The 20,566-nt window shown below is 37.0% G+C and overlaps 1 protein-coding gene across 1 annotated transcript in view; it reads right to left on the bottom strand.

Moving 5' to 3' along the window:
* Nucleotides 1-9,794: 9,794 nt before the first annotated feature.
* LOC103271907 (cytosolic carboxypeptidase 4-like) overlaps nucleotides 9,795-20,566 on the bottom strand; it is a 52,346-nt gene continuing 41,574 nt past the window's right edge. The window contains exon 11 of the mRNA XM_008069410.1: nucleotides 9,795-9,956. Within this exon, the coding sequence (XP_008067601.1) occupies nucleotides 9,795-9,956 (162 nt within the window). The remainder of the gene's footprint in view (nucleotides 9,957-20,566) is intronic.

Raw genomic sequence — 20,566 nt, 5'->3', positions numbered from 1 at the left:
CTCAGCCTTCTGAGTAGCCGGAATTACAGGCACACGCTACCATGCCCGGCTAATTTTTTGATTTATTGTAGAGATGAGGTCTTGCCTGCCCAGGCGGGTCTCGAACCCGCGGGCTCAGGCAATCCACTCACCTCAGCCTCCCAAAGGCGCAGTATTACAGGCTGAGCCACCAAGCCCGGCTTCAGTGGGAATTTTAACAGCAAATTCATGGTCATGTCGCAAGGCTTTTGTGAACTCTGTGTATCACAGTACCCGCTGGCTAGCACAGGCTGGTATCCTGAGTTTGACTATTTGGGGAACTGAGAGGTTCATAATAATTCACCCTTCAGGACATGTGTTGATAGGGGTTCACCTGGTCCTCATGCAGCCTGTGAAGAAGGAACTGTTTTCACCATAAACTTGGGAATCTCATACTACTTGGGATAGTGTGCGTGTGGGGCACAGTTTTGGCGAGCAGTATCTCCCCCCTTTGCAGGGAATCCAGCAACTCTCTGAAAACCCAACAATAATCATAGCAAGGGTCCTTTTCATGACTGCAAGAATAGGAAACAACCACCAAGAGAAGTCTGAGCAGTGGGGAAGAATGGAGTGGTTCATATATGGAGACTGTTGCTGGGATTGCTTTGTGAGTACATCTGTGTGTACCTTTGGGACCCCAGAAAAGAGGTAACTTTTCAAGAGGTGAAAGGTCCTACGTTGTGGAATAAGCAGAGGTGAGGGGCTTCACTTATTTGTTCAATAAATATTTATTGTGTGCTAACTTTGTGCAGAGATTGTGTTAGTTCCTAGAGATTCAATGGTTAAAAACAAAAAAACGCAGCAGACAGTTTGTGCTTTTATGGAGCTTAGTCATAGGGACAATGAAGAAAATACAACAAAGTTATGTGATAAAAATCAGCTAAATAATATAGGACAAGAAAAAAATCAACCATGTAAAGCTATGGAGGAAAAGTGCTGGATTCAGAGGGAACAGCAAATGCAGAGACCCAGGGAAGGTCGTTACGTTGCTGTGTTTAAGAAATAGAAAGAAGGTTGGTATGGTTGAAAGGTATTGAGGGACTAAGGGGTAAAATATAAGGGGGAGAGTATTGTAGAGGCAGTAAAATTTATAATTTACTAAAATTATAAGGCTATTAATGTTAACACGACCATGTGGATACTCAACACATTGGAGAAGCCTAGAACATAGTATTTGTAGTATGAACAATTATTTTTGCATATGGGCAATTGTATCTTGAAGATAAAGGGCTTTTCCTCATTATTGCACAGCTAAAAGAGGCCATAGAATATAAGGATTATGGTCATGGGGTTTAGGATTCAGATACTTTTGATATAAATCCAAGCTCTAGCTCTTTGTGTGTGTGTTTTTTAAGTCTCACAGGCCTGTTGTGTAGAACAACTAGTCATATGTAAATAATTTGTAAATAGTTAATTACCTTAAAATATGTAAATAATTGTATGAGGGAGGGACCCAAAAAACAATTTATTAAAAATTGCTTATTTATTCTAACATGCTTAAACTTCAGTCTCCTTCAAAGTACTCTCTGTTTGTTACAATACACTTATTGAGTATCCACCACTCAAAACAGTTTTTTAACTCGTCAATTTTGACACCTCTTAGTGCTTCTGCCTTTTGTGGAAAAGGAAAATTTCACCTTTTCCACATCGGCAAACCATTTCCCTTTGAGAACTTTTTCCATCCAGGAAAACAAAAAAAGTTGCTCCGGGTGAGTTGGGGTAAACAAGGAGGGTGGGACATGAGAGTCATGCTGTTTTTAGTCAAAAACGGCTGAACACTCAGCACAGTGTGAGCTGTGCTCACACTCATAAATCACCCATCATGTAATGGGCAAACACATTGAAAGCATCTACAAAAAAATATTTCCTGAAGCTGAACTCAGCCACTCACAACAACGCTACCTGGTACTCTGATGCCAATAGATTCCTAGAACATTTACCTAGCAGAGAAAGCCTATACTGCAAGGGGCCTGTCCTCTCAAAAAATAATTCTGAAGTTATTTGTATTGTATGAACAAACTCAAAGAATGAAACATTCTGGGATTGAGTCTGATGAAATACATTACATGTTTCTGCTACAATAACCACATATAGGCAACTCTGATATCCTTGCTAATTGAAAAAATTATTCATGTAATACAAAATTTGTTTTATTTCCCTTTAAAATAGATTATATTTTATAGCATATTGGCTTTATAATTATGTCTAGTCTAAATGCCTATATAATTTACAGGTGTCTGAAAATGCATATTTCCAACACTGAATTCATTATCCCCTCACAACAATCTTACACTTTGTCATATATTTTTTTGTTGATATCCGCTTACCAACCAAAGTAGAAATATTTCAACTCCCTATTCTCAACCATTCACCAAAATCTCTCACTTCCTAGATACATCTCCTAAATTTAGATCTTTTCCTATTTCTCCATCCTTATCTTCTTTTAGAACCTCATCACACACATAGTTGGCCAACAATTGCTAATATTTCTTAAACACTCACTATGTGGTAGGCACTATTCTAAGCCCTTTGTAATGTTTAAATTGTTCCATGAAAAAATACCATTATCCATAACTTATAGATGGGGAAACCATGGCACAGAGTAGTTAAGCATCTTTCTAAGATCATAAAGTTAATAAATGGCAGAACCGAGATTCGAACCCCAATGAATCTGAATCTGGGATCTAAATGCTTGAGTCCCTCTATGCTGGACTCCACATAATCACTACCCTCCCTATTCTAGATCTTTCTCCAAAGCAAATCTGATCTTATAATTCCTCTTCTTTTAATAACGTCTTATTAGCTCATCATTGCTTTCAAAAGAAACTTCCTAACACACAAAAAAGGCCATTTATCGTTTAGCCCAATCCGCTTTTCCCACCTGATCTTATGTCTCTATAATAAATTAACTATCCTATAATCCTGGTACCCTAAGGTTTTCACAGGTCCACGTTCAGGTCTCCTTGCTTCTGCACATGCTATGTTGCTGTTTTAAAAGACATTGTTTCAAAATCAGCCTGGCGTGGTAGCGCATGCCTGTAATTCCGGCTACTCGGAAGGCTGAGGCGAAGGATCGCCGGAGCCCAGCAGGTCAAGGCTGCGGTGGCCAGGAGCGGCCACTGCACTTCAGCCTGGGCGACAGAGTGAGACTCCAACTCAAAAAAAAAAAAAAGACATTGTTTCCATTTCTTTCTATGTAGAAGTCTGATTTCAGGATGCAGATCAATGGCATCTTCACTGAGCCTCAGTTTTTTCATCCATAAAACAGGTGTAATAATTATTTTCTTTCTTAATTCATAAGGCAACTATAAAGACCAAAAGGTATTGTGTAAAACTTTATAAAAACAAACTACTTGTGTAATGGGGTATAAGCCAAGCTATTTAACTACCTATAAAATTTTAGTCTTTTCCACCCATTCCAGTCAGCCTTGAAAGGAGGTACGATTTTTGGTCTCTCATTTATTGGAGTGACCAGACCATGACAGGTTGCAGAAAGGAGCTATTTAGCCAAGATAGATGTCATAGAATTTTGAGGGTTTGTGTTGGAAAAGGGTGGGATTATTGTGAATCACTGTTCATGTATGTGCAAATCATCAATAGTGAGAAAGATAAGGAAAAACAAATTTAAGATGGTTTGTATGGGTTTTCTATATTCTCTATTTCATGCATTCACAAAAAGAGATTCAAGTTATTCCTCAAATCATTTTCGGATTCCCAGTTGAGGCTTCTTTGAAAGCAAAGCTGTGTCAATATAAGCCCATGATGAACATGGGGTCTATACAGGTGGTCACTGTGGGTATAAGTACCCCTCTGATTTTACCATGCAGATAAATTCTCTCTGCTCTGTGCCGCCACTGAACTTAGTTTAACCCCTGTTCTATTATAACTCACTGTATTATAATGATCTGGTTACATGACTCTCTCTCTCTCTCTCTCTCTCTCTCTCTCTCTCTCGATTGTGAATGCCTCAGTGACAAAGATTAAATAATATTTATCTTTGTATTTCTAATATCTACCATGGTTCCTAGCCCTGGTTGCCTGAAGAGATGGAAATCCCAAGGCAAGAAAAGGGCATAGTTCAGTTTCTCTAAATCTAACTCCTTTTATTAAAGATTTCCATGGAGAGAAGTCATTATGCTCTTGTAGTTAATTTTTTTAGCTTTAATATTTGTCAGAAACCTCTCTTTACAGAAAAAACAAAGATAACCAAAAGACAAGGAATTACGGTCTAAAGCCACCTTTGCCACCAAGTAGCTAGGTAGCTTAGATAGATCAGTTCATGTTCCCAGACTCCATCCCTCACTAGCAATTGAGAAATCTGGACTTCATAGTTATTATGAATTGTTAAACTCTAAGATTCAGTGATCCCATAGTAATACTTGGCCTCACATGCCTCTAGGAGGTACAAAAACATGAATTTCCAGAGTGAGAGTTTTTCCCTTCACTTGGGTTTCTGTTTTACTAGGACCAACGACCTGTTGTCACTTCTAGCCCTCTCCAATGAAAAGCTCTGTTCTTCATACCTGATCGGGTGTCTTAAAAAGAGACACAGGCCAGAGAGAATGGAAAAGGACTTGCAAAGAAGCCAAAAGGGGAATTCTGGAGCTGTGTATTTTTCCACTCTGTGCTAATTTAAAACCACTTACAAGTGACAACTCCCAACTCGAGGCAGGTGCCGTGTGGTAGCTCATTATACCCTCGGGACCCCATGTAAATCTTTTTTCTGAGAACAGCTATTGTCTTCCAAGGAAAAGCTTTTAGCATAATGGCAGGCTGAATAGAACGTTGCTTTTGTAAGAATATTTTTAAGAAAAAGGAAAAGAGAAAGGTATTCTTTAACAATCGCAAATGCAACCTCCAGCTCCCCCTACCTCAGGCCCCCTGGAAAGAACAGTGCGTAAGCCAAAGGAGACTGTGGCAGGGGAGCGAGATTATCTCACCTCCAGAGATATATAAAGGTTATACTCTGTTCTTTTAGGTTATAATAAATGCAGGGTGGAGGTGTCTCAGATTTCAAAAATAGCAAATCCACCCCCTCCCAGCCACCTTTGTTGTTTCTTGACTTCTCAACAGTCAGTGAGTCAGTCAGTGACTATTCACTTGGAGGGATGAGAGTTTCTAATAAGAGAATGACATTTTGCCTCAGAAAATTCTCACAAATTAGTTCCTTCTCTCAAATCACTCTTAAGGACAGTCAAGACAATGTTGTCATAGGGTCTGGATATATAGATGTTCAATTTGGCAGTAAAGCTCCTAAGAAAAATAAGACAGTTTCCCAAACAAAAATGAGATTCAACTTTCTCAGGGCCCAACGGTCAATTAGAATATGAGGTTATGGGGGACATGAGGATTAAACCAGTTAACAAAATGATGGTGGTCTTCAATAAGCAGCATGTTTTGATTGGATGCATTTTTGAATAATTTTGCAGTAAGGCCAAGCTTATTAGGGAGGATATCTTGCAATGTGTTCAATGGGTCTTCAGTGGGAGATAAAGACAACAAGCCTAGAAGGCCCAAAGGTCATGAGTAAAGATAGTTTCCACACAGAGGCAGCACATTCTGTGTGAGAAGACACTGAAAGCAGGCATTCTTTGGGAAATGGCTTCATCTGGAAAAAGGAGAACCACCCTCTTCTCCAGGTTTAGATAAATAGTTACTCCCCAAGTCTCTTTATTCTGAATTTCTATCTGATTCTGCTTAAATTCAGCATCTTTTCTCAGTTCAAATTCAAGAAAGCAGACACCACACTACCCGTCCACACACATCGCATTCTTGACGAGTACACAAAATAAAGGTATATAACTTCTCAACCCTACCTGGAAGTTGCATTTTTAAGGGTCTGTTCAAAGTACCTATGAACATATAATGTGGTAAAGGACTTAACTACGCTAAATGTAATTATGCTAAAACACCATTAACCAATGGAGACTAGTGTCAGAAAGCACTAGAAAGATTTTCCTGGATTGATCTTGCCTACCAATCTTACCCCTCAGTCCTGTTCATTGGATACCTTCTGCTCCAACCAGCTGAAGCATCTGCTCCATTCTCTTGGATTCTGTTCATTCCTTCTCACTCACTCTGCTCTACAAATTTCAAATGCCCGGGCTCCTCTGACATCCCGAATCCTACTAATTAGGAAGGACATGGACTTCCTAATTGCCCAATACCTTATCCATCACTAGGAATCTCTGATGCTAGACTGAGCAGTTGATCCTTTCATAAGGGTTCCCTTTTATCATCAATTCCTTCCCAAGCCCCTCTATTCCATAATGGCATCAATGACAATTTCTTAGAGAACTTCTCTGTTCCCTGTCCTACTGAAAAGGTCAGAGAGTGATTTTGCTCTTGAAGACCTGCCAGCATTTTGGCTCTGAGGGCTCAAATATCAAGGTGCAAAGTAGTAAGTCTTCTTTATTGGGAACATTGCAAGAAGGCATTGTCCTCAATTCTCTAAACAGTTATCAAGTGTACAGTTGGCAGATCTGGTGACTACTAACTGAAAATATATTTATCAAGACAATACAGCTAAATGTTTTCAGGAAAATACTTTTTTAAATGTGTTTGAAAAATAAATCAAACCAAATAAATACTTCTAGGAGACTCTCTGGACCCCACACCCTGGGAAGAACTAAAAATAATCAGTAAGTTGTCCTCAATAATCTCCAGGTCTGGGACTTTAGACCTGACCATCAGGGGCACCAGCCTTAAGAGAGGAATTCTCCTAGGGTTCCATAGCCATGCTTTTATATTTTTTGATTGCTAAAATAAGACTCAAATGATAATTCCACATAGTGGGTTATTTCCACTCATACCTCCTTATGAGGGGTGAGTGGCAGCTACTGAACCAGAAATGGGCCAAATTGCAGCTAAATATAACCCTGTGCTGAAGCTGTCCTAGTCCCTGGGAAGGAGGAAGTAGGTAAAACAATTTAATCTCACCTGAAGGGAGGCCTAGAGGTAGGAGAATCTTGATATGCTGGTTCATTTGCTGTTTTCTCCTCCTAAATCAATATATCACATTCTATGCTTCAAAAGAGGTTAAGTAAGTTTTATTTCTGATTTGCAGGCATGTTTACTTGCACTTTGGAACATAGGTTGGTGTTTATATTGCACTGTTTTCTTTTCTTTTAGAAATGCATCATGGCATGTGTTCATATATATATTGCAACCCACTCTGTACATTTTTTATTATGTGCCCTGGGTGAGACTGCCCCCAGCACTTCAGCTCAGGTCGTGCAATCTCGGCTCTGTGCTGGGATTTGGAAACTCTAAAGAAAAGTCTTCAGGCCAAAAGAATCTTCTCTTTCCCTTCTTGCTACACTGTCTGAAACAGCCACCATGCAAATGTTCCCTTGGGTTAGGAAAGGAAAATAAAATTCATTGTGAACAGGAAAAGAGTAATATATTTATTTGTGGGCAATTTAGTGTGAGTTGCTTTAACTAAGCTAGTGTCTAATCATCTGAGGACAAGGAATAAAGAAGCAAGGAAGCTCTGGCTCGTAGAGTGAAGCCAGAAGGTTGATGCTGAACAAACGTTACGATGAAGGAGTTAGCACATTTGTTGTGTGCATGGACTCTGGAATCAGAATAACAAGCTGGAAATCTGACACCACCACTCACTGAGTTATTTAACCTCCCTGAGTCCCACTTACCTCATCTGTAATATGGGGGAGAGGGGACCTGAAATTAATCTCCATGATGAAAGATACCAATCAGCTACATAATCCATACAAATAAGATTTCCAGTGAGTGATCAAAATAGGTTGGAACTCTTTTTGCATAATTCAGAAAGAGGGTGGGATGGGACAGGCACCAGTCTTTGCCACTTTTTTAGCTACGTGACCTGAGATCACTCCTACGACTGGCTACACAACTTGCAGGGCCCAGTGAAAATGAAAATGTGGTGCCCCTTGTTTAAAATTCTATAAAGAATTTCAAGGTGATGACAAAAAGGCATTAAACAGAGTGTAGGACATATGTAACTGTACAGATTACACACCAATGAAAACACTCCTAATTAGTCCTTTCACTTAGGTCAGATTTCTAGTTTTCTCAGATTCTACCTCAATGATTGTCACTTTATTAGTGACAAAAAGATGAATGAAATTTTTCTGACCATCAAAGGAGCTCTTCCTATTCCTGTCCACGATGCCTCTTGATGAGCAGCTGATATATTAGCATATGTTTAAGAGAATAAAATGATAATGATTCATGAAAGTATTATTTTATTATAACTAATCTTACAGAGCAAGCAGAAAGCAGCTTTTTTTGCTTCACCTAAGAGTGTATTAAGAAATCTTTTTTCTCTCTCTCTCTCACTCTCACTCTCTCTCTCTTTTTAATCAAACTATTTTGTTGGAGTGCCAAGTTATGTAGGGGCCTTTGCCATGTTCAAGTTCTCTCCTTAAAGTAGGCATTATCTCTATAGTTACAACATTAACAAAAGCACTAATGTCGGCACAAACAAGATGCAAAAACAGAGGCACCTCCGTGTCATAATGACACATTGGGGTACTGTTCACCTCTCCTTAGAAATGGAACCTGCAAAACACAGACTTACACATATCCACTTTCTTAAATAAATAATTGTTCAATGAAAGTTGCCCTGGAAGGATCTCTAGCTCCCAAGCACTGTTCATCTGCTGAGTGAAGGCCTCTTTGACTGTTATAGAAATTGCTCTTAAATGCAGTCAACACATTAGAGAATTTTTTTTAAATCCCTTATTATTCATTAAAGCATTTTAGGGCCTCGTTAATTCAAATGGAGTAATCAGTTGTTGATTAGCCAGGTTGTTAAGTATGCATTGTCAGTTGCTGATGGGGTGTGAGAAAATACATTTCCTGGCCACCAGAGTCACCTGAACGAGGTTAGCACTTCATCAGGTAAGGCTGTATCGTCTGGGAGTAAATTAGCTAGGTCCCAGTTATTTCTTCAATCTCCCAAACTTCTCTGTATCACAAAGCATTCCTCAATTTGTTTTTTCTTGCCTAGCTAAGGTCTAAAACTGTGGCAGAAGCCATTTTCAAAAGCTACTCGATGACAGGTCAGTCACATTTATGAACTGATGTCAGGACTCTAACATTAAAAGGGCATGTGGAGGCGGAGGGACCTGTGTCTGTGTGTTTGTGTGTTTGTGTTTGTGTGTGTGTCTGTTTGTGTATATGTGTTTGTGTGTCTGTGTCTGTCTGGCTGTGTGTATGTGTTTGTGCACGTATCTCTATGTGTGTATGTTTGCGTGTGTGTGTCTGTACGTCCATGTGTACATGGGTTTGGCTTTGGTTTGCTTCACAGTTCTTAGCTACAGCCTCCTTCGTATACTCAGCCCTCCATACCCAAGTGATATTCAGGTTATCAAGAGAATTCTTCAGCCAAGGTTCAAAGACTCAGCTTCCTTCCTTTCCAAACCTTGACTGACTGAGAGTAGAATAACAACAGTGAGCACTGTGAGAAAAGTCCCTGGATTAGAGGTTGGAAAATGTGACTCATAGTCCTGGTTATGTTTTAGGAGAGGAAGTGACCATCATTAGCAAACTGCTCTTTATGCCACCAAGTCATTTTATCTTCCTGACAGTTTGCAATTCATTTTTCTCTCCCTTTAACAAAAGAGTGGCATTCATATTTGCCCTTTGTTTCATACCACAGAGTTGGAGGTATATTTCCACAAAGATGACAAGTCCCCAACCTTTTATGGAGTTTGTGATCTAAAAGGAACAGAATGCTTCCGAGACTTAGAGCACACTCTTAGTTAAATCTCCCAAGAAAAAATATCCTTGTTTTACTCACGGAACTGCTCTAGATGGTCAACGCTGCTGGACTCGGGCATGGCTGTGATGGTCACCAAAGGACATGGATTCCCTCCCAGCGTCTGGCAGAGAACCTCCCGCCGGAAGTAGACCTGTCTGGGATTGACACTTTTTTCCAAGATGTCAAGATGAGTCTGAAGCAGAAATATCATAGGCATGTGTATTATTATCTTTTATAATAACAATAGAAAATAACAATAGCTTACATTTGAATAACTCCCCATAGTTTAGAAGTATTTGTATTAACTTAATCTGCCTCATATATTTATTGTGCACTGAGGGATTAAAAAGGGGCTACTCCTACTTTCTAGGAGAAGTTCAGTGAGGCTGAACAGGAAGCAATATTCCTGCATATTTTGGTAAAATAAAAGACCTATTTTCAAATTGCATTGAAAGCCAGAGGGCAGGGGCAAAAAGCACTCTTCTTAACACCGCAGCATATAAAGGAATGAGAGAAAACAGAGACTCAGGAGGGAGAGAGGATGGGATGGGAGAGAATGATGAAAAATCAGTTAAGGAGTACAAGGTATGTTTATTCTGGTAATAGACACCCAAAAAGGCCTGACTTGACCATTATGCAATCTATGCATGTAACAACTGCATACATATCCATCAATTTGCAAAAATAAAAAATGATAAAAATCAATCAACATTTTAAAAAAGGCAAATCTAAGCATGCTTTCTTAAAAAGAAAATATGGTTACCATGAAGACAGAGCACAACCAGAGGACTGAGTATATGAGACGGAAAACTTCAGCAGCAGCAGAGTGCCACACAACAACAAAATAAAGAGAAATTGTGAGGATGTTGAAGGAAAATCAAAAGCAATTGACCAAGGGGATTGCTAAGCAAAAGAACAACTAACTAGTAGTAACTGATTCTTCCTACCACATCTCCCCTTTTACTCATTAAAAACATAGAATAATACAAAAATGAAATAGCCATTGAAACCAGGACACCTGGTTAACATTCTTTAAGACTTCTAAAAAAATGTTCACTAACCAAAACAGGGGTACTAGTCATAAAGAGACTAAGAGATTTCCCTCCACCCTCATTGCATACCCTGACAGCAGAGACTTCAGTAACCAGAGAGAGGAAAACTGCCCCGTCTCACAAAAACATCACTGTAGAAAATTGATCCTCCTGGTTTAAGATCTAAAGTTCTCACACAATAAAGTAGATATTAATAGGGCCAAGGAGAAACTACCTATTTGGTTTTCGACAAACAACAAGCCTGCTAAATAAATGAAACAAACAAAAATGCATGAATCTTAAAAATATTATAAAATATTCATAAATATATGAAAAGGGGGGTAGTGCCTTCCAAAGGTAAAGGAAGTATTTACATGTGGGAAGGATTTACTACAGATGTGGTAGGCAGGATAGTGGCCCCAAAGACATATGTGTTCTTACCTTCAGAATCTGTGATAGGTTACCTTACTTGGTGAAAGGGACCTTGCAGACATGTTAAAGACTAAGATCTGCTTGAGATGAGCAGATTATCCTGCATTGTTCAGTTGGGACCAATCTAATCACAAATGATTCAAAGCAGAAAACTTTTCTTGGCCTCAGAGAACCATTGCTGGCAACATAAGAAGGACTCAGCCTGTCACTGCCAACTTCAAAGGTGGATGGGGACACCATCAGCCAAGGAATCCACCACCTCTAGAAGCTGGAAAGGACCATGAATTTCTTTTCCCCCTGACTCTGACAGGAACACAGCCTCAGTACTTTGGCCTTTGCCCATTTAGACCCACACCAAACTTCTATTAGTATTATAACTTAGAGAGATGAAAGATGAAAAAAATACTTTTTTGTTGGGAACCACTAAGTTTGTGATAATTTGTTACAGCAGCCACAGTCAACTAACATACCAGGAAAGAACAATTTCTTACCCTAAGTAAAAATTCCAGCATCTGAATAAAAACAGACTAAAACTTATTTGTACTCTGTTGAAATATTTGAATTGCAAGAAGAAAAAAAAAGATACCAAGGATGAAAAAGATTATCAGATGATTCTGTGACTTTTCCTCTAGCCTCAGGGATACTTGAAATGTTGGCACCAAGTTATTTCCTTACAACTGGGAATCAAAACCATCCATACTTACACAACCTACTATCTACATCAACATAACTTTATTATTTCCTGACACTCATTAGTATAACTTTACTACTCCAGGAAACCTTTGCCCCCCAAAATGGAAATTATGAATAAATTTATTGTTCATTTCAGGACTATCCCATCAACACTTCAATAAAAAGCATCAACCCATCTTTGATTCACGACCCTTTTTGAACCACTCTCCCCAAAATCTTTGCCTTACAGTATCCACCAAACTTAAAATATTATATCCTGATCCTTATCCAATCCTAATTGAGCCTCCCACATTAAATTCCTGCCTTTAAGCCAGGCTTTAAAACCTCAGTAAATATCCTCACTTTGTTCTTCACCTTTTGAGACACTATCAAGAAACTGTCCCATTCTTTTTCCCTTATCAAGCATATTAGTTTCCTTACTGCTGTTAAAACAAATCACCACAAATTTTGTATCTTAAAACAACAGAAATTTATTATCTTACAGTTCTGGAAATCAGTAGTCTAAAATAAGTCTCACTGGACAAAACTGAAAGTGTCAGCCGGAGTGCATTGCTTTTGGAGACTCTAGACAAGAATCCCTTCCTTTGCCTTTCCCAACTTCTAGCGGTCACCTGCATTCCTTGGCTCATGGTATGTCCCTCCACCTTCAAAGTCAGCAATCGTATTCCAACCTCTGCTTCCATTACATACCATATCTGGCGCTGACTCTTTTGTCTCATTCTTTTGCTTATGAGGACCCTTATGATTACACTGGACCCAACCTGATAATCCAGGATAATATCCTCATTTCAAAGTTCTTAATGACATCTACAAAATCCCTTTATCATGTAAAGTAAGAGATCTTCCCAGGTTCCTGAGATTAGGATCTGGACATATTTGGAGAGCCATTATTCTGCCTATCACACTAATATAAGCAACAAACTCAACTCTGTCCTAGTGATATTTTGGAGAGTCAGCTTTTGATACAATGCTAAGTAAAAGAATTTCAAATAGCATTTCTAAAATTCATGATGAATGAAAATTTAGCTGAGGCCTATGTATCTGACCAAACTTTCATACTTCGCAGCTATGACTGTTCATCAAGTAACAAGTGTCAGATATCGAAGAAATGTACTTGCACTTGAGATTGAGAGGTAGCTGCATACCCCTGAGATGACTGACTAATTGCATATACACAAACATACACACAACCTAGGCAACTAGCTAAGCATAAAAGCAGAAGGAACATCAGGGCTGATGGCTTTCCTAGGCTGAGATGGCCTATAGCCACTCAATCTCATCTCTCATGACCACACAATGTCATAGTAAGGAGTGACTAGTACAAAGTAAGCTGTGTCTGGGTGTCCAAAGACCTTCATTAAGTCCTTTCCACATGTGCTGTGTTGTTGCCTTCTTTGTATTCTTTCTTAAGAATGAATAAATTTGGTTCTTGTGTGTTTGCCAATCTAAACCCCAATGCCACTACTCATTGTTGAGAATAAAGCTTACACCCTACTATTAAGATAATTTTTAAAAAGTGTGTGTATTTAGTGTAGTGTGTCTCTCTGTGTATGTAAATAAACCTATTGTACATATACCTACACACAAAAATTATTCTTGGCTCATATTCCTTCTGTAACACTGGATGTCAGAGGAAATAAAGTACTGGCTTAGAGTTTGAAAGTAGAAAGGATTATAATCTACTGAAATTATATTCAGCCAATTTTTTGCTCATGAGCAAATATAGCACATATGCTCAGATATACAAGTGTTTAGAAAACATATCACCTTATGTTTATTGAAAATAATTGAAGACATACTTTAGCTGCCCCCAAGTCAAACAAAAAATATTAAAGGACTACAATAAAATACAGTTAAATAAATCTTGTCTAAATGACTATTTAAAAATATGGTTATTGCATAATACAAGCATAAAATAATTATTTAGGGAGACAATGCTCATTATTAAATTTTGATGTCATCGTCTGGTTCTAAAATGACATTAAAAAGAGATGCACATTTTCAACTTACATAGATATGGTAACATTATTTAAGTTTTCAAATTGTAAAAGCAGCACTTAATAGTGTGCCAAACGTTAGCTCTCTGTAATATTACCTGAACAACCTGTTTCTAACACAGTTGAGTTTATTGCTTATGTGGTAGACAAAATAATGGCCCTCCAAAGATGTACAGATTCTAATCCCTGGAACCCATGAAGATCTTATTTTGCATGGTAAAGGGACTTTGTAGGTGTGATTAAGGACTTGATGAAAAATTACATAAAATCAAAATGACAGAAGTAACAGTGAAAATTGTTATAAGTACAGTATAAACAGATTAATCAGCCTTATTAAATGACAAAAACTTTCAGATTACTTTTTAAAAATCCCACTGCATATTGTATATAAGAGATACTTTTAAAGAGGGATAAAGAAAAATAAAGCATTATGGATAGGAGAAATACTCCTAAATTATCACTTTATTTTTTTTTTGCCTCTATTCAAACATTTAAAGGAGAAATATTGAAACTAAAAGGATAAGCAAACATAAATTAAAGCATGCATGGCAACAGTAATATACAATAAAGTTATATTCAAGATCAAGTGCATTAAATGGGATTTTAAAATCTTATTTTGATAAAGGGCACAATTCACAATGAGCATATAAAACTCATAAATCCTAAGAATCAAATAACATAGAATTGAAATATATAACACAAAAATGACAGAAAGAGAAAAGAAATTATACTAGGAGTGGGAGACTTTAAGACAGCACCTCAGTATTGGATAAACCAAATGCATAAAAATAATGATATAAAGTATTTGAACAACATTGTTTTTTGTAGATATATGCCAAGCTTTTTCTTTTCAAAGAACATCTTTTAATTTTTTTTCAAACATCAATGGAACTGTAATAACTAATTATATGTAGAGTTATTAAAAACTCACTAAACCTCCCCCCAAAGCAGAAATTGTACAAACCACATTTTTTGACAATTAAATGAAATAGACTTATGTAAAAATGGTTTTCAAAAAAGCAAAATCAAACAACCATTAGGGAACAGAAAACATCTTCTTAAAAGAAGCTTACTGAAGAAATAAATAGGTTAAAATAAACCAATATTAAACTTTTAATTAAAGTTCTGAAATAAGAAGTTGTATCCTGATATAAGAAGAAATGACACAGAACAAGAATGTAAATGTCCCCATCAGAATGTCAGCCATGTTTCCAACTCATCCTAGAAAAGGAAAATTCCAGCACCGTAGTTACTATGATATAAATACTATAATCATAGATTAATCTGTGATCATAAACAAATTATCACTTTAATAAACATTTGGATGAGAACTGTTCTCAGTATTTTTTATTATTGAAATCTGAACTGAATGAATCCTGCTACACAATTACTATCAAGATTTCAAGGCTCCAAAACTAGGAAAGGAAACTTTGCTACATTTCCCAAACAATATTCTGTTGGGTGTTAATTACTGCTGGAATGTGAACAAGAAGGTAGAGGAGACAGAAAGTACATAGCTAACACATTTGGAAAATGATGAGCTAAATAAAGTAAAAATATTTTCATATCTGTAGGACTTCTCAGATTCTTTAATATTGCAATATGTATTGCAAACTCGTAGAAGAAAAACTAGCACACGTGCTTCATAAGTTCAGATGACCACTGAACTCCTTTTCTCTAAAGATCTCAAGAGACTGAAGTACTGCTATAGAATATGCTTGGGGGAAACACGGTTGTGCTGAATTGTTTCCAGGAGCGCTCTCGCTCTCGCTCTCTCCTTTTTTATTTTTTCCTTTTCTTTTCCACCAAAGTTATTTGTTTTGCATTTTATTATGTCCACAAGAGTCCTTACCAAGGGGGCCAGGATGTGGTTGTCAAGAGCCTTCTCAACAATGAAGCCTCCTTAAGAAGAGCCCAGAAATAAACACATACCTACAGTCAATTGATTTTTGGCAAAAATGCCAAAAACACACAATAGGGAAAGAACAATCTCTTCAATAAATGATGTTGGGAAAACTTATACATGCAGAAGAATGAAAATAGACCCTTATTTCACCCCTAATACAAGGATCGATTCAAAATGGATTAAAGATTTAAATATAGGACCTGAAAATGTAGAGCTATCAGAAGAAAACAGAGAGAAAAGTCTTTATGACAGTGGTCTGGGCAGTGATTTCTTGGCTATTACCCCAAAAACACAAGCAATAAAGGAGTAGACAAACGGGATTTCATCAAACTAAAAAGCTTCTGCATATCAAAGGAAACAATTAGCAAAGAGACAACCCATTAATTGGGAGAAAATATTTGCAAATCATACATCAGATAAAAGGTGAATGTCCAAAATATACAAGAAACACAAACTACTCAATAACAAGGAAACACATATCTCTATCAAAAATGTGTAAAAGATCTGAATTGACATTTCACAAAAGACATACAAATGGCTGACAGATGCATAAAAAAATGTTCAACATCTCTAGTCATTAGAGAAATGCAAATTAAAGCCATAATAAGCCATTACACTACACCTGTTAAACTGGGTATTATCTAAAAGATGAACAATTAACAAGCATAGGCAAGAATGTGGAGAAAAGGGAAACTTGCACACTATTGAGGGGAACGTAAGTTAGTACAACCATTTTGGACCACAGTATGGCGTTTCCTCAGAAAACTAAAAGTAGAATTACTGTTTAATCCAGTCATCTCACTTTCACATCCAAAGGAATTGAAATCAGTATACTAAAGAGATGTCTGCACTCCCGTGTTCAGTGCAGCATTATTCACAATAGCCAAGATTTGGAAACAATCAGTGGATAAATAGACTTTTTAAGTGTGGTGTATATTCACAATGGAATACTATTCAGTCTATGAAACAGGAAATTCTGTCATTTGTGACCGCATGGATGAGCCTAAAGGACATATGCCAAGTGAAATAAGCCAGGCATGGCAATCTCACCTATGTGGAGAATCTTAAAAAATTCAAACTCATCGAATAGAGAGTAGAATGGTAGTCACTAGAAGCTGGGAGGAGAAGAGAGGTGGACAGGAAAAGGAAAGACTTTGGCCAAAGGGAACAAAGTTTCAACGGAACAGGAAGAATAAGCATACATGATGACTCTAGGTGATAATACCATAGTGTATACTTCAAAATAGCTAAAAGAGTCGATTTTTAGTGTCCTCACCACAAAGAGATAATAAGTATGTGATGAATATGATTTAACCATTCCAAAACATACAAATGCATCACATTGTACCTTATAAATAAATATATACGTATCACATCACATTGTACCTTATAAATATATACTAGTATTATTTATCAACTACAGATAAAACAAAACTTTTGAAAATAAATTTAATATAAACAAATACAATCTGTAAAAAAAAAAAAAAAAGCAAAAGGAGGTGGCGAGAGAACTAGTGATTTTTTTTTTTTTAAAGAAAAGCAGTGACAATAATTCTGTGATGTATGTTACAAACAGGCCATAGCTCTTTGGTGCCTGATACTGAAATTTTAAAAAATAATAATAAAATCTAGATATTTATAGATGAGATATGAGGAGTCAGGCTTGGCAACAAGTTTGTCAATCAAAGTCATTAAGTACAATTAGCTTTGAGAAAAAAGTCAAAAAGGCATCATGGGATTCTTGAGTATTGTTCTTCAAAACAGTGTTGCTTTAAAAGGTTCCCAAGCAAAAAATGTGGGAAAATACAAAGCTTAAGAGTTTTCTTCCCCTGAGTTCTTTTTAAACTTATTATTATTATTACATTTTCAAGATGATTATTACCACAACTAAATAAATGCCTAATTTTTCTTAGCCTAAGTTCTTTTCCGAAAACTGCAATTTTTCACATATCTATCTCCTTGTGCCCCTCAACAAAATCTCTCTTCCACTGGACTTGTCACCAGGTCCAGCAAATACATAACACTTCCAATTTTAGGGATTATTTTGGTTTCAGTCATACAAAAGACTGCTAGAAGTAAACTAATTATAAACTTCTGCTGGATTTCCTTTTGCAAAAATGACATTCCCTTGTTCTCCTAAAAATGATCTCCAGGTGAAGGCTCTCATCTCCGGTCCAGAAAGGTTGTGCCTAATTGGATATTGTTGGGATCATTGATGAGAGAAGTAGGACCTCTGAATGCTAGTATCAATTGACTGTAATTACAGCCCCATGGATGTCACATGGAGGAATTTTTTTATAAAAATGTGAATGATTTTGAGGCAATTGTGGAAACCCCCCCCCCAGAGGTTGACTACTTAAAAGAAAATACTATCTGTAAAAGATATCAAGCTGATAACCTTAGCCTGTGGCCTCATCCTGTGTCTCTCCACAGGAGTCCTGTCTCCCTTTCCTTTATCAACTACTCCCTTAAAACTTCCATAAAAGACTTTCTTTGACCTCAGCAGGTCCCCCTGCTGATGGCTACTGATAAAGTGAGAAGCACTATGCACTCAAAAATCATTCGTGTCTTATTGTTATCCTCTAAACTGCTGCACTCTTTGTTCCCCTAATTTAGAAGAAAGCCCACTCCTGAGGAGATGGCCTATTTTATTTGTCTACTGTCTAGAACTCAGTTGTCAGTTAAATACACTCATCAGAGAATCGAAGACTTCTCATCACAAGAGAAGAACAAATAACGCTCTTAAACTAAATAAAAGCGACACAACATGCTGCAAGCATGTTCTGATGAGCCTTCTCAAGCTGTTCCAGTCTGTCAATATCACTCCCCGTAAGTTAAAGGAGCTTAACTTTAAGAATAAGAGAAATGATTCTTTTATAGGTTCAACTCACAGATTTGTCAGTTATAAAGAAAAAATGGTTTTAATATTCTTCCAGTAAAAGTAAACAAAGTCTTATCACTGATGATTTGGAAAAGATAGTAATAATCAACCACCCTAAGAAAACCATCAGCAGTTTTTGTAATTTGGGGAGGAAGTGTCCTCCATTTAAAATTGTTTATGTCATTTTAATGTTAGTGTAAATTATAGAGTGGGTATCTTCCAACCTGTCTAACAGAAAAAATAATTATATATCATCATAAAAGAAGAATAAATGATCTAATGGTTACTACTGAGTATTGCTTACTAGATGTAGGCACTTTGCTAATACTCCCCATGCAGCAATCATTTAATTTTCATAATAGCCTATGTAGTCACTGCTTTTATGTTTCCAATTTTACAGACGAGAAAACTGAGGGTGGGAGAAGTTAAATAACTTGCACATGGTTACCCAGCAAGAACTCTCAGCACATAGACTCAAATCCACACCTGTCTGACCCTAAAGCTTGTTTGTACATTGTGTTCAAGACCCCAAACTTAAGGTCTTCTTGTGGTCCAGTACTTCACCATTCACACACATCTTGGCTCCATCAGAATGGCCTTTCGTGTTCACTACTTCAACATCAAAACCCTTTATTGGTCTCTGTATTTTGTTTTGGGCCATAAAGGATAGATCTCTGTCTGTTGACTATCTGGTAGCATTGATTTTTGACTTACCTCATTGCATCTTTGATCTACCACATTTAAGTCAACATTTCCACCTGACACTTTTCAAACTGAGTCCCTTATAAGATTTTGTGCATGTGGCATTCTAATCTCTCTCTCTCTCCCTTCTTTTCCCTCTCTGTCTTCGTGCGTGCGCGTGTGTATGTGTGTCCGTGCACGCGTGTGTGGGTCCATCTTTCCCTACAGTACACTTCATTTCTCACATCTAAGGATAAGGACATTACTGCTCTATCCTTTAAGTGTCTTAAGCTTTCCCAGTATATGGACTCTACTAATAAGCACTTTTCTTGACTTTTGTCTACTTATACAGTTATAAATTCTAAGTTAGATCCCAATTTTTTACCTCCTAAAATATTTATCAAAAACTCTCTTGGGGCCCCATTTTCAACCAATACTACCAGCTACCTAGGGGCAATCTATAACATAATTTTAATACTTTAACAAGTATTACTAACACTTTAACAGTCATTACAATTGCTAGAATCTTGATAAGGGTGGTTAAAATAGAACTACTTTTATTAGTTCATAATTACAATAGTGTGTTTCTTTCTTTCAACTTTATTTTAATGCTATAATTTGAATGATTATTCAACAGACTTGCTGGCAAGCATCTGGAAGATATCAGTTTGAAAGAACTAAATACTAATTCTCTTATTATAAGAGAAAAATAAAATTTTAAAAGTTTCAAAATTGTATTCATGTTGAAAAACATCCAACATTTTTGTCCTTTGCTACAAAAATGTAATTATTACACATAATCCATATTATAAAGGACTTGTAAATTATGAATTCCATGTGGAAATGTATTTTCTACTCCTCAGCATAACCCCCAAGTAACATACAGTTAATTCTGCCCTTGGGGTATCATTCACATTTAATGTATCACTGATTTGTTGGAAGAAAAACTGTCTCTCTTTAGCACATGTCCAAAAATAAAAATGAGTAGTGTGCATTACAGAATGTGCTCATTTTGTCCATGATGGAAGGAAGAGGTTTTTTAAGAGAAGTCACAGAGTCAATTATTGTCTTAAACCTGGATAGGACAAAGGCTATGAGTTATTGGAAATATAAAACCTAAAATTAAGATTATACATTTGTCACTTTTATAACCCTGTTTTACTCTTTTTTTTTTTTTTTTTT

The sequence above is a fragment of the Carlito syrichta genome, unplaced genomic scaffold (assembly GCF_000164805.1).
Source record: "Carlito syrichta isolate Samal-C Ts95f unplaced genomic scaffold, Tarsius_syrichta-2.0.1 Scaffold311996, whole genome shotgun sequence".
NCBI lineage: Eukaryota > Metazoa > Chordata > Mammalia > Primates > Tarsiidae > Carlito > Carlito syrichta.
Note: the sequence above shows the minus strand (reverse complement) of the source record. Positions and strands in the feature narration are given on the sequence as shown.